Source organism: Coffea eugenioides, chromosome 6 (genome assembly GCF_003713205.1).
Source record: "Coffea eugenioides isolate CCC68of chromosome 6, Ceug_1.0, whole genome shotgun sequence".
NCBI classification, from domain to species: domain Eukaryota; kingdom Viridiplantae; phylum Streptophyta; class Magnoliopsida; order Gentianales; family Rubiaceae; genus Coffea; species Coffea eugenioides.
In genome coordinates, this window is record NC_040040.1 from 32,834,374 (window position 1) to 32,848,940 (window position 14,567).

A 14,567-nucleotide genomic window follows, 5' to 3' on the forward strand; every position below is an offset into this window, starting at 1 on the left:
CATATTAAACCAGAAAATTCCTCAAAAATATAAAAACTTCACCAAATCAACTCAAATCAAGAAATAAATCACACATTCCATCACTCAAGCCACCATTAGGCACAAAATAAGCATCATTAGATATAAGAGGATGTTCAATCATCACTTATCTAGTAAACAAGAGAAGAGGAGTTGTAGACCACCTTAGCTCTTCCAAAAACTTCACCAAACTCACCACTAACACTAAATGGAAAGATTGTATGGAGTGGAAACTAGTTTGTGTGATTGATTTGGATGATTTGAGCTAGTGGAAAGCTTGAAGATTGAAGAAGTTTTCTTCCTTCTTGGCAAGAGAGAGGGCCGGCCACAAGGTGAAAGAAAATGGTGATTTTTTTGTGAAATTTTTAGATATTTAACCAATTTTGGTCAAAAGTCAAAAAAAGTGAATAGTGTTCTTAAGTCAAAACCAATCACCAAGTGACACGTGGCACTTCATTAATGCACTCCTATCCTTTCTTTTCTCTCTCACATCAATCATTTCACACAATCTACTTATCTCTTAACACCCGATAAATTTTACACAGTATCCGAAACTTAACCTTATTGGCCGAATTTTTCCGAACTTTTCGCACTAGTGGGGCCCACGTCCATAATCTATCCGTAATTTTTCAAAAACTACCCAATGCTAGAAAAATCATCTACAAACTATAATTACCCATAAAATCCACCAAGAAAATATTCCTAAGCCAGAAAATGCAGAAAACATGAAATTAAAGGGGAAAAACCCTAGGAAAATTATTAGGGCAATACGGGTTCTCACATGGAGAGCATTTTTATTCACATTTCCCCTTCCCCATTTGTTTTAGTTAGCCAATGTAATAGGTTCATTAGTGTGATTTGCATGCTTACGTGCTACGTGTTACTTGCTTTCTTAGGGTCTTGCATCTAGATACCATGCTTATGTGTTATGTGTAATATGTGATTTATGTGTTTATTTGCTTTATTAGCCTTTACATGATCTATTTGGTTTACAATGAATGTGTGACGTCACCGTAGCTAGTCCAACGCTGGTCATGGTTTTTCCCCTCGAGCTCTCGCAAGTCCAATGCTTGCGAGAGAATTTTAGAAAAGGGCTAGTCCAATGCTAGACCCAATAGGCCGTCCCCTCTCGTTAGTACATACTTGCATGTTTCACTACATTTCATACATTTTTCTTAGTTTTCTAGCATTTGGCATGCTCCTCCAATCCTTTCCCCTTCATTTTAGGTTTTTGCATCCTCATGCTAGTTATAGGGTACATTTGCTTGAGAGTCCCCTTTCGGTAAGGGAAACGAGCGAGTGTGGCTACAAAATAGCCTTAGCACGCTAGTTCTTCCTTCTAATCAAAGGGAAAATTAAAATCGTGAAGTTAGGAGTCATTCCCGTACCCGACTTGATGCATTCCTCTAGGTTCATACTCTCTCATTTTATCATATCACTTCCTCACTTTCTTTATCCACATTCTCTCACTACTTATATTTTTCTCAATCCACATGCCATGTTCACACACTTTTCATCTTTCCCTATCACTTATTTATTTTCTACCTCACAAATTGCACCCAATTGCACTTATATATTTACCACCATTATACCATATTTTTATCCACTTGCACACATACACCTTCATTTTTCTCAATTGGCACACATGCACTTTTCTTACATTTGCACACATACACTTTTCTTTCATTTGCACACTTGCACTTACATTTGTATTTTTTATTGTATTTTATTTTTGCATTCCTCTTACATTTTCACACTTGCATTCATATTTGGGTCTTCATTTGCATTACCCGTGACCTCTATGAGAGTTTTCCTTATTGGCCATCACAACTCATGTGATTGAGACCAAAAAGCCTCATAAGAGACATTTTAGATTTAGGATTACATTTTTTTTCATATCCATTAGTCATATCCAACATGCAACACATACTTTGGGTAGAAAAATTGGAAAAAGAAGGGCTAAGTCACGCAACTAGCTTTGGCTAGGGTAAGGGAGTGCCTTAGGCTTTGCCTTTGCCTTCTCCCTTATCAAATGTGACCCCCGATCCCTTTCTTTGGTTATGTAGACCTAAAAATTCTTTAAAAAGGGTTTGTTCGCTTTTTCCAAAAAAAATCACTTTTTTGGTGACTTGGTACACCCTAACTCTATACCAAGTGGCGACTCCATTTTCCATTCAAAAACCCTTTTTTAAACTTTATTTGGCCAAACCGTCGCATTTCATAATCCCACGGCCTTTTATTTTCATTTCCACACACGTTCACATACATATCCCACACACTACTTTCACTACTCAAAAAGTGGGGCGCGACAGTTGGCGACTCCACTGGGGATTTCCTAAGTGGGTCCAAGCATTTGATTTAGCTATTCTTTTCCTTTTTCTACCCTTTTTATGCATAGCATTTGGATATTAGGGTTGCATTTTTCCTTTTTAGGACTTTTTACCTCGCGCGCGTATCAAACTACTCCCTCACTCACGTATGTATGATTGGTTGTTTGGATGTATATTTTACTTGTTTTATTCCGCGCTTTGCATTGCATTTGGGTGGGGGACATACCCTAGAGCCTCGCGTTGGTTCTTGATCCCTCCCCTCCAAACGAGCACTAGCATACGTGCATACGCTTTAATTTTTACCCCTCATTTATTTTTCTTTTAGTGGCTTGTCACGCCACTCCACCCTATTAGGATTTTAGGCGACTCACTTGGACTTGTGATCGCGACACGATGTGTGCGTAGCATGATCCGAGGAGTCACTCAATCTTCCATTTTAAGCTTTGGGTTCATAGCCTTTAGCTTTTAGTCGAAGTTGAGGATTTTTGATAGATTCACTCATGACATGTAGCCGTGACACGATGTGTGCGTAGCAATGTCTGGGGAATCGCTCGAGCCACCGACAAAGAACCTTGGGATTGATGACCCTTGGTTTCCAAGTCTGAAGGCTCGGGGACCTAAAACCTATCGAGTCTAGATACATTAGTGAGCCAATACCTCATGCATCCATGATAGCTTGCCTAGGGTAGAGTCTGCCTTGCCTTATTAGGGACACTATTCACGATAGGAGGGGTCCAACCCTTTTTTTCCCTCCTATCGCTTTATTTCTTTGTACTGATTGCTTTATCTCGTTGCTACAATGTGTTATGTGTATTTATCTGGCTGAATTAACTTTTCTTGGTTTTGTGTCTCCATTGCATTCACAAACCCTAGCAAATAAGAGGTCTGGCATGACCTTCTTTTAGAACTTACCCTTGTAGATAGGCTATTGCACGTTTAAAGATTTTGGTACATTGCATTCGTAGATTAATAATGCTATATCATTTTAGGCTTACCCTGGCAAATAAAGGGTCCCTTAGGTCATATCTCATTTCAAACTGCAAGTTCTATCGCTTTAATAAACTGGCATCATGCATAAACCCTAGAAGGGGAATGCCATTTAGGGGATCCCGCTATTAGGATTGAACTCACCTTGATTGTTCCCATGGGTACATAACCCTTCAAGGGATTGCATGTTTAAATTCTTGCCAACCGGAGAATGGGACTCATAGGTAAGGTAATTGACAACCCGCCTCTTCCATTGTTAGATGGAGTGCCCCCGTCGAATCTACCAGTTGTTGGTACCGTCGGCCGAGATTCAAAGATGGCCTGCCCTTATGCTATCTAGCGAATTACATCAAGTAGCTCAATATTTAGGGCCAATTGGAGACCTTAAGGAGATCAAGCCCAATGGCTATCTAGTAGAGGCATTAGTACATCTGTGGGATCCGGAATGTTCGGCTTTTAGGGTAGGCAATAAGCACATGACAGTGACACTTGAGGAAATAGCCGGCCTCTTCAATTTACCTTTGCATGGAACCGCTTTGATTTTCCCATACGTTTCAGACAAGATAGAATTTTGCAAGATCATAGGATTGAGAGAGGCTGTATTGCGAGGGTCGGATCAGGGAGTCCGCGTGAACACTTTGTTTGAGCATTTTGCACTACCAAATGGGTTCGAGAGATATAGGGAGGATTTTTCATTCACATCCAAGGATGTTTGGGAACGCAAAAGACCAGTGGTGTATGCCATAGTTATGGCGGGAGTTTATTTCTTCCCGAGAAGAGATCAGAAAATAGCTTTCAAGGTAGCAAAGGTTATACAAGACCTCTTTTCAGGAATCCGAAGTAAACAATGCACCATAATCCCGACCATCCTTGCGGACATTTTTCTAGCTTGTACCAACTGCCAGGAAGGGGAAAAGTTCTTCTACGGGGCTAATATAGTTTTGCATATCTGGGCCCTAGAACATTTTAAGAGACGAGCGTCCGTTCCGGAAAGTTTGCCAGTAGCTGGGTATAACTGGGTAATCACGCATCATAAGCGAGTCAACGAAGGGGGTCTGCCGAACGATGCGGTTGAATATGTCAAATACTTAGAGATGTTGCCAGATGAAGACATTAGGTGGGTGTTAGACTGGACGATTTGCCTTAGGCCGATACTCCGCACTAAAGTGTCAGATTTTGTTCTCCTATTGGGTACCCAAGGAATCGCCGCATACACTCCAAAGAGGTTCCTCAGACAGTTAGGACGTACACAAGAAGTGCCGCCTGTGATTGATATGAGTAAGCTTACTGTCGTTTTCAGTAAAGGAATGTGCCCAAATGAGCTCCCTATGAAAGACCAGATTATCGAGGCATGGGTGACACTGTCGGATGACGAGAGATTTCAATACATCCCGGAACTCAAGCAAAAGGGTTTGACCACTACACAATACGAAGACTGGGTAAGAAGATCCGCTGTGCAAGAAATTCAAGATGAGCCAGCTGAGGAGGTGAAAAGGTTGAAAGCCATTGTCGAAGCAAAGGATAAGGAAATTCTGCAGTTAAGTAAGTCTGTCGAAACATACAAAGGGATAGCAGAGCAACACAAGCAATTGTACGAAAATGAACGAGGAAAGCGTCAAGAGCTGAAAAGGAAATGCGGAGAATTGTATGACCAAACTGAACGTGTTAGAATTCCATATGCTAGGGAAACAAAGGACTCTGTATTAGATAGGTTCAGAAGTTTTGGCAATCTTGTACGGAATCGTCTTCGTGACATGATGTAAATATTGGCAAGTTTATCAATGAAAGCGATTTTTCTTTTGCACTCATTTGGAATTGTTGTCAAAAACAGGTTTGTGTTACGGGTCCCATTTCGAAGGTGTTGCATCATGCTAGGCCTACCCTTGGCACAAAAGGGGTCCCCCCGTAGGACATGCATCTGAATTGTTTGAACAATCACTAACTCATGTCTTTTTCTTTTTCTTTTTTGAATAAGTTGCAGAAAGCTAGTAACGATTGGTTTATCTAAAGATGTCTTTTGCATCCTCAGGTAAAGTTTCAAAATAGCTTCTCGGAAAAGCCCCATTATTACGCGGTCCCGAAGTAAAGCCCAAAGGAATCGTGTAGACATGAGTACTCAGCCAGAATCGTCTGATAAGACTGCTACAACTACCCAGCCGGAAGCCACAAGTCCCGGGGTTCAGTTGACTGAATTACTCACCAAATTTGGGAAAATTGTGACGACCCCACTTCCCCCTAAGGCGAACCAAAGGGTTGGCGGGCCGCCTGCCCAGCTCTCGCCAGGACTCACGCAAGCATTCTAACTTAAAACCTTCCGACGATTAACCTAATCTATTACAAAACAACTCTTTCCCAAATAGGATCATCCTTAAAGCCACATTAACTTCAGAGGTAACATTGATATGGATAACCAGTCGGTACTCTTAACCGTTCTACGTGCTACGTACCAGAGTATTAAGTCGCACCAAACTAATTAGGTACATATATAAAACCCAAATATAAATTTACAAACCAAGTATTCGAATTGGGGTTTACACATTTTCCAGCTTCAAGTGGCAATCCAAAATGGAAAATACATTGCTTAGATTACAATCCGCTACAATCCGCAATTTACAAATAAACCATTCAAGTTTAACCATAGGGAATACAAACTGCGCAAATACTTTCAATCTTCCCATCCTGTAAGGAAAACAAATAAACGTGGGGTGAGCTAAAGCTCAGTGGTGCCCCAAAACATGCAGTCACGTAATTCAAACAACGAGTAATCATTTAAACAGGTTAAGCAATTAAGAAAGCGTATAACAACACAAGGTAGGATACAGGGGCTCTCAGGAGCCATTTTCCTCGCTTGATCACCATTCGTCGTAGTTGACCCTCCGTCAACTTTCACTACCTATAATCCATGTAGATCCACTCATTTTAATCCTAACCCGTTACCATTCATACCTCTACTCCGGGCCCGCACTTCGTCTACCGACGCAGTATACTCGAGATATACCCGTAATAAAATTTGTCAAGTGATTCACCCAACGACTTTATTGTAGTACGATTCAGGTGTCGAGGGATTCACCCAACGACGTAACTACATTTGGATTCAGTCAGTATTGTAGTTCGATTCAGGTGCCGAGGGATTCACCCAACGACGAAACTACTTTTAGATTCAGGGATTCACGAGAAAAAAATGATTCACGGAAGTCACCACTTGAACGGCTAGTGTGGTAAAGTACACACTGCTCACTTCGATGGATCAAAACTCATTTTGCATTTTATCACATATCGAGTCAAGGAAGCACTTAATCCAAGTAGGAAAGAACAGGCAGGGACACTCACCAAGAGTGAAGTTCAGATACTAGGTTGGGGATCGAATTCCGCGTCCTCGAGAAATCCTAGAAACCAAAATTTGAAATCATAAGTTTCTATTCAGTTTTTAGCTTATTCGTAAAAGAATTTATTTAGTTTAATACTGGCTACTTCCTCAAGGGATTTCCAAAAATCTAGTTAGATTGAAGTTTGGCAAAGGTAGTAAAAGTGTTTCTTGCTTTTATACTTGGAGAAGGTAACCAGTATTACTTACTAGATCAAGTCGACAAACTTCTCAAAACAAGGTTGGAAGGTTACTTTGAATATTTCTCTAAGCTATGGCTTTTGCGAAAACTATCCGTAAAAACTATTTTCCCCTAGAATAGGGTTTCTTGCCAAGCAAGTATCCCAAGCTTTTCACTAAAGTGGATAAAACTCGTATTTTGAAACTTTCATGTAGTTGACTATCCAATTGCAAAGCTTAGGGAGGGAAAAGAATTAAACTAAGATTTAGAGTTTCCGAAAACTATATAACTTATTTACTAGAGCTTATCAAAGCTATTTTGAGCGGAAGGAAGTTATTGAGTTGGAAAGTTTTAGGCAAAACGCTAGTTATAGAGCTTTATAATATAATGCTAGCTAAAGAATATTTTTGGTTAATTTTTTAACGCAGCTACTCGAGTTGTAAGGTCTAAACAATTTCCCCGCTCCGATTCCATTTCGAAATCGCAATATATATCAAGATATGGCAAAAAAATTCACATAGCACGTTACTAGGGCTTCGTCAATCATTAGACCTGGTTTTCAACAATTGCATTTCCAAATAAAATAAAATAGTCAACCAAGGCTTCATCAATCATTAGCACTTGGTTTCAGCAACCCAATATAAGCAAATAAAATAAAAGTGAAGTCCCAAGGTATTCCAGCAGTTAATTCCCGTCATCCATTGATACTTTATAAAAGGAATCATTTCAATGGCTAAGGGCTTCATCAATCATTAGCCCTTAGCACTCAACCAGTAATTCCTGTGACAATCAAGCTAACATATCAAGTATTTAAATCTGCTAACAGTTATTTAGAACCAAAGATCACATTTGCAGCAGCCTCCTATTCAAGTATTTGATCCAAAGTCAAGAAATACCATCCACAATATCACATTGTCACCCCGATATTCAAGTGCATGACCATCTCGGGGTTTTATAAAACGAATTCAGTAAGTAATACAATATTTCCACAGCCCCAAAATGTATAAGGAAATCAATGCGAAACTCTTTATCCCACAAAGCCAAGGCTGGAAATTTTCCAGCTTATCCATAGCTACACCTTACTTATAGCCAAAACGAATTCCCAGGATATTAAATGGTTTATCTCCAAACAGAATCCACAGGCTACTTGTGCATTTAATCATGCAATTCGAGTTCCTAACAACTTAGGAAAATAAAATCTACAGTCAAGCTGAAGATTCTGGTTCATAATCAAATTCGAGCAATAGAGTTAAACCTCCCAAAATTTTCAAAAATCTGTTTAGTAAACCACGGACGAATCAAGCATGAAGGGAATTTTCTGTTTTTACTTCATTTACTTGGGTGAAGTAGGCTATTAAGCTCTCACATTCTCATGCAATGACTTAGCTAAACAATGCAAGATTTCCATTCAGAAGTTGGAGTTAAACCACTGTTGCAATCTTCAAAGTTTCCATGTTCAAGTTATAGGTAATTCACAAAGGAATTCCAGCATTAGCAATGATTCCAAAACAGAATTTTCTTTGGTTAAAACAGGATTTTTGGTACTCCATTAGTTCTTGAAAACATGTAGCTAGTCAGTAAAGATTTCCAAAACAAATCCAGGTTCATACTATAATCGTATTCATCAAACACAAATCCAGAATTTATATCTACTAGGTTCGGATGGTAGTTCATGCAATAATTTTCTGTTTTCATTTTTATTTTCCTGGTCAGCCAAGCTACAAAACCTTATGCAACTTCAATTAACATGTTGTTAACTAGTTAATCATATACATTAACTCATAAAAGCCCCATAATCACAGATTGTGAACTAAAAATTCAATTCCAGGTCTCGGAAATTTCGGTTCAATCCAATGCACAAATCCAGAATTTTTCCAAGTTCCCAATTACATTATCCACTCGTGCAACCCAACATGCAGGCCCTTAGATATTTTATCTTCCCTTAGTTAGTTAAGATAATAGCCACAGTTCATCAAAATTAGGCTAATTAAACAAATTAAGCAAATCATTCCCTAATCAGGCTCGGCAAAAAGGTTCCATCAAACCAGAATTTCTTGGCTCTTTAATTCGTCAACTAGCTTCATAGAATTAACATGCAGGGTCTTAGACATCATGAACATTGAGATTTACACAACTAATTACCCTTGAGTGAACAAATTATCACAGAAACACAAAACTATAGATGCACTTCCAGGTAAATTTCTCGGCAAAAATCATGCACAACCAGAGCAGAATTGCTAAGCTTCTTAATTCATCATCCAACGTTATCTTCAGTTAAAACTTTTTTTTTTACTTTGCCCTTAATTCATACATGCGCAATTTCTGAGTTGATTAGCTAACACATCAGTCCAGAAAATTCAGCTCGGCAGCTTCAACAAGACACTAAAATTTCTGGAAAAGAAATTCTATTTTCATCTTCTTATTTTCCAGATTAATCCAGGCTGATTGATATCATGCATGACACTTAATCATAACAATCAACCAAGGTTCAATTAGTTAATCACCTTTACCAGCTCAAATCAATTCAAAAGACGCACTAATGCTGCATCCCAAATCAATCACTCGGCAGGAGCATCTAACCGAAACAGAAAATTTTTCTAATATCTTAAATTCATCAACCGAGCAATTAAGTTGACATGCATGACCTTGAGCATCATGTTTAGTGGTAATTAACCGTATATATGAGCTCAGGTTTCCTCAATTAAGCAATGATCAAGTCTGCATTTCTGATTCAAGCTCACGGCAAAACCAATTCTTCCCAGGACAGATTTCTCATTCATTTTTCTTTGAATTATCCGAGGAGTTGAATGCTTAGGTACATCATGCATTAGCTTAGCCTCTGAGTACACATTTTAGTTTAGAAATCGATTTCCAAAAACTACATCATTCAGCCAAGGTTTTCCAGGACTTAGTCGAACATCCACTGTGGTTTAAAGGTGACCAGATTTTTAAATCCATTAAAAATTTTTCTAGCTAAACCCAGCTCTTTCGATCACTGCATAGCTTAAACGATCACTTAACCAGTATCATAAGAGTTTAGAAATCACCTCACAGCAAGTTAAGGTGTCGGACAGAAAGTTAGAGAAGTTTCCTTCCTCTCGGCTCTCACACACGAAGCAGGATTTGGTTGCGGCTGGTGGTTGCTGGTTCAACGAAGGTGGTGATGATCAGCAGCTCCTACGATTCCCACCAGCTCTCCCCTTCCTCTCCTCTAGCTCACGAACAGGAATGGGGTATTGCAGCTCGGTCTCTCCCTCTCTACTCTGGCGATGAAAACAATGTGGAAGCAGAATGCTATCTGCGGTAGAAGGTGTGCAGAGGTTATGGACTGGTGTTGTGAGGTGGTGCTGCGGTTTTTGGAGGGTGGTTGAGTGTTAGCAGAGCTTGAGTACGGCAGTGGTGAAGGTTGTGGTTGGCCGGCTGAGGTGGTGGTGCTGCGGTTGGCCGAATGGGGTGGCTGGTGATCATGATGTCCGGGAGCTGTTTGGTTGCAGAAATTGGTTGTGGCCGTGGGTTGTGTTGTGAGGCTGTGAGGGTGTTGTAGACATTTCACTAATTCTCCAATTAGCCACTCCAGTCCTTGGTCTTAATTAGGCTCAAAAAATTGTCCCCAAAATGCTTTGAACGCCTAATTGAAACGCTAATCTTGCAAGACTTTTATTAACGAAATCTTAGATCCTAAATATGATTATAGTACTTGTATTAATTCTTTCTAAAAGTTATTGATTACGAATTAGTATAAAGCTTCCTTTAGCATTCTTGATTGATTAATTAAACTATTAAAATCAAGTTTGACCAATATATAAAAGTCTAACATTTATGTTAATACGAAAAATTTAGTCTAGCCCTAAAAATCTTAATTTAGTTTAGCGGAACCAAGGAATTCATCACCTAGGAAAATTATATAAATTTCCACGTAAACATGTTTTGCGTACTTAATTGCAAACAAGTAGAAGTAGTACTAGAAAATATTAAAGGAATAAAAAGAATGCAATTGACATACGAAATGTTATTTATATAAGCATTTTCAGGGTTCTCACAGAAATGGCGTCTGAGATGGCCGCCCAAAAGAAGTTGATCGACGAGCTCATTAGTAGCGGAGTGCACCCCGAGCCTGCGCCCGTCAAACAACCGGAATCTGAACCATTTGTCATTCCTCCAATTCAAACCACTTTTGAGGGAGTTTTCAACCCGCAGTATACTTACACGCAAAATCCTCCGTTCTATCCTCCCTATGGGCAAGGATTTCAGCCTCAGCCTCAAGGTGGTCAAGGTGGTTCAAACATGCCTCTGGATCCACAAGCTTTTTATCAGACTATCGCAGAGCCTGTTGCGCCGGAACACAATGTTCAAACCAAGCCAGAAGTGGGAGAGTCGTCTGCCCCGGTTGATATGAAGTTACTTAAGCGATTGGATCATTTCGATGAGTTCATCAGGAAAAGCCAAGGTTTAAGCAAACAAGAGGTGTTAGACTACGATGATCTGTGCCTGTTTCCAAATGTACAGCTGCCCGTGGGATTCAAGACCCCGAAGTTCAATAAATATGATGGTACGGGCAATCCTAAGACACACCTGCGTTTGTTTCCCAACAAGTTGGGCAGACCGGTGGATGACGAAAACTTGCCATTAAGGTTATTTCCAGAGAGTCTAGAAGGAGACGCCCTCGATTGGTATTCAAACTTAAAGCCAGAGGAGGTGAAGACTTGGCTTGATCTGTCCAGCGCCTTCATCAGACAATACGAATATAACTGCGAGCTAGCACCGACCAGAACTACTTTGGAAGGCACCAAGAGGCGACCGTCTGAAGATCATAAGACATACGCCAAAAGATGGAGGAAGATAGCTGCCAAGGTTGAGCCTCCGATGACCGAAGATGAAATTATTCGCACTTTCATAAAGGCGCATGATCCTCCATACTTCGAAGAAATCTTCCGTATGACTGGGTGTACGTTTGCTGCGATTGTGAATAAACTCGAAGAGTATGATGATTTTATGAGAGCTGAAAAAATTGTTAACGTTTCTGCCCTAAAATCACAAGTAGAAGCTTTACAAGGGCAGGGGAGCAGTGGAAAGAAGCCGCAGTTTAAAAAGAAAGAGGGGGATGCAACTTTTATCTGGAACCAGAACCCTTCACCCAAACCCCGATACCAACACAATCCAACCTACCAACCACATTACCCTTATTATTCAAACCCGCACCATGTATATACTACCAATATCCATCACCCTCGGCCTCGCCCAAGCTATCCTAACCCACCTTTAGCCCATTTTCAAATCTCTCAACCAAATCCACCCCAAAACCGACCTCGCCCTCCATATAACCCAAGATTTCCTCCCCTAAATAGACCTGTTTATAGTCATCCTCAACCTCCTGAACCTTACAACCAATCCCGTAGCCGTACATTTACCGATTTAGGCAGGCCTCTAGACCAATTGTATGACCAGTTGAAGGCCGCCGGAAAGATTGGCACGGTACCCCCTCTGACCTATCCATATGGCATATACGCTGGGTATAACCCACAAGCCGTCTGTGCTTATCATTCAGGGGCACCCGGACATTCGACTGTTGATTGCAAGGCTCTTAAGCATAGAATTCAAGATATGATTGAAGCCGGAGAGATTGTAATCAGGAAAAAGGAGGCACAAGGGCCGAATATAAATAGGAACCCCTTGCCTGAACACGCTAATACCATTGGAGTCATTCTGGACGATGCAGAGTATGAGGAGCAAGTCAAAAAATTGGCAAGGGAAGCTGAGGTGTTTGGGATCACAGACCAACCATTTATAATAGAGGTGCCGTTTGAGGAGGATAAAAGGCCTTTTATTTTGGATCTCACTCTAGCTGAGAGCAAGGCTTTGGAGCCAATGGTCATCGAATTTCCGGAGCAGGAGCCTGTTCTGAGTTTGCAGCGAGTGCCATGGAACTACGATGAACCTGTCATACAAATTGGAGAAAAGTCAATTGCCAAAGAAGAGGTGTCAGTGGTCACTAGACCAGGGAGGATTGCAAGTCCGTTTGGAGCTACCATTCCGATTCAAACAAATAACCCCGAGCTGCCCGCTAAACCAACAATTACCGAGAAGGAAGCCTTGGATTTTCTTAAAAGGCTCCAAAGAAGCGAATATAATGTAGTCGAGAAGCTAAGCAAGTCGCCCGCCCAAATATCCATGTTGGATCTGCTCTTTTCTTCGGATATGCATAGGGATGCGTTGCTCGAAGTGTTGACCAAAGCTCAAATCCCTAAGGACATTTCGGTTGCTAATTTCTGACATATAGTTGGGAGTGTGTTATTTACAAAACAAATCACTTTCTCTGATGATGAGTTATCTGCGGAAGGCATTGGACATAACAAGGCTCTGTACATAGTTGTGAGGTGCAACGGGAAAATTTTGCCAAAGGTATTGATTGACAATGGATCTGCGCTTAATATCTGTCCTTGGAGTACCTTGGAAAAGCTAGGGTTGCAAGATATCAAGCTGAGGCCTTCAGGGACCATAGTTAGAAGTTTTGATGGAGCACAAAGAGAACCTCTAGGAGAAGTGGATTTAGTAGTCGAGATGGGGTCCGCACAGTTTCAAATAGCTTGCCAAGTTATGCATTTTTCTAGTGTTTACAATATTTTGCTTGGAAGGCCGTGGATTCATAAGTCCGGAGCGGTGCCTTCTTCATTGCATCAATTGTTGAAATTCATAGTAAATGACAAATTGATAACTATCTTTGCCGAGGAGGATTGCCTCGTGATTGCTGATTCTGGGTCCAAAGAAGATGGTAGCCGAAACGCCATAGTGACCCCTCATAGCACAGCTGATATCGTCTCCGTAACTTGGATAACAAAAGAGGAACGAGCTCTGTCAAAGGCCAGTGTCATGATGGCTAAGGAAATGATCCGCGGAGGATATGAGTTTGACAAAGGGCTGGGACGTGATCTGCAAGGAATTATGAAATCAGTGGAAATTGTGGAGAAAAAGGATTCATTCGGTTTGGGTTTCCGACCAACCGCTAAAGACATCAAAGAAATGAAGGAACGCAAGAGAGCAGAGAAAGAAGGCAGGCAAAGCGCCCTTGATATTCCACCACTGCATTATACTTTTCCACGACCAACCGAGTGATCACGTCAGAGATTAACCCAGTTGACGGAATCGAAACTAGTTTGGCCCAATTGTTCATTGGGGCAACATTTGAATACAGTTTCCCAGATGAGGCCGAGTTTTCCGACATCCCTGAAGGATCAATTTCCAATTGGACAGTCGAGTTTCTGCCCATTCAGAAGGAGTTTCGGTAAACCTAAAGGGGTTTGTCATTCATACGAATTCATGAAAATACTTCTGCATCTGTAAATAGCTAATGAAAGCATCTTTACCTTTGACTAAAGTTTGCACGTGAAAATATTGTTAAGTTTTCATTTCGTTCCTGCTTGTTTTCTTTTGTTTTCGCTTTCAATCAAAGGTTTTATGAAAATGCACAAGTTGTTCTTGTCATGTTGATTTGTTTATTCGTTTGTTTATATTGCTATCATGTTGCTTGTTCATTTGTTTGTTGTATATTTGTTTGCTTATTATCCCAAATTCGTTAATTCTTTCAGATGGCCAAAAATAAAACTATTTGACCCTTTGGATATCACTATTCTGGAATTCAATAATGGCAATCTCTATATCACTCACGACTTGGAGGTCTGGGAATCCGAGC

The 14,567-nt window shown here is 40.5% G+C and overlaps 1 protein-coding gene across 1 annotated transcript; it reads left to right on the forward strand.

The window, feature by feature from the left end:
• Positions 1–11,272: 11,272 nt before the first annotated feature.
• On the forward strand, positions 11,273–13,150 carry LOC113774077. The gene has a single exon (XM_027318648.1). It carries the CDS (start codon positions 11,273–11,275, stop codon positions 13,148–13,150), a length of 1,878 nt encoding a protein of 625 aa, XP_027174449.1.
• Positions 13,151–14,567: the final 1,417 nt, after the last annotated feature.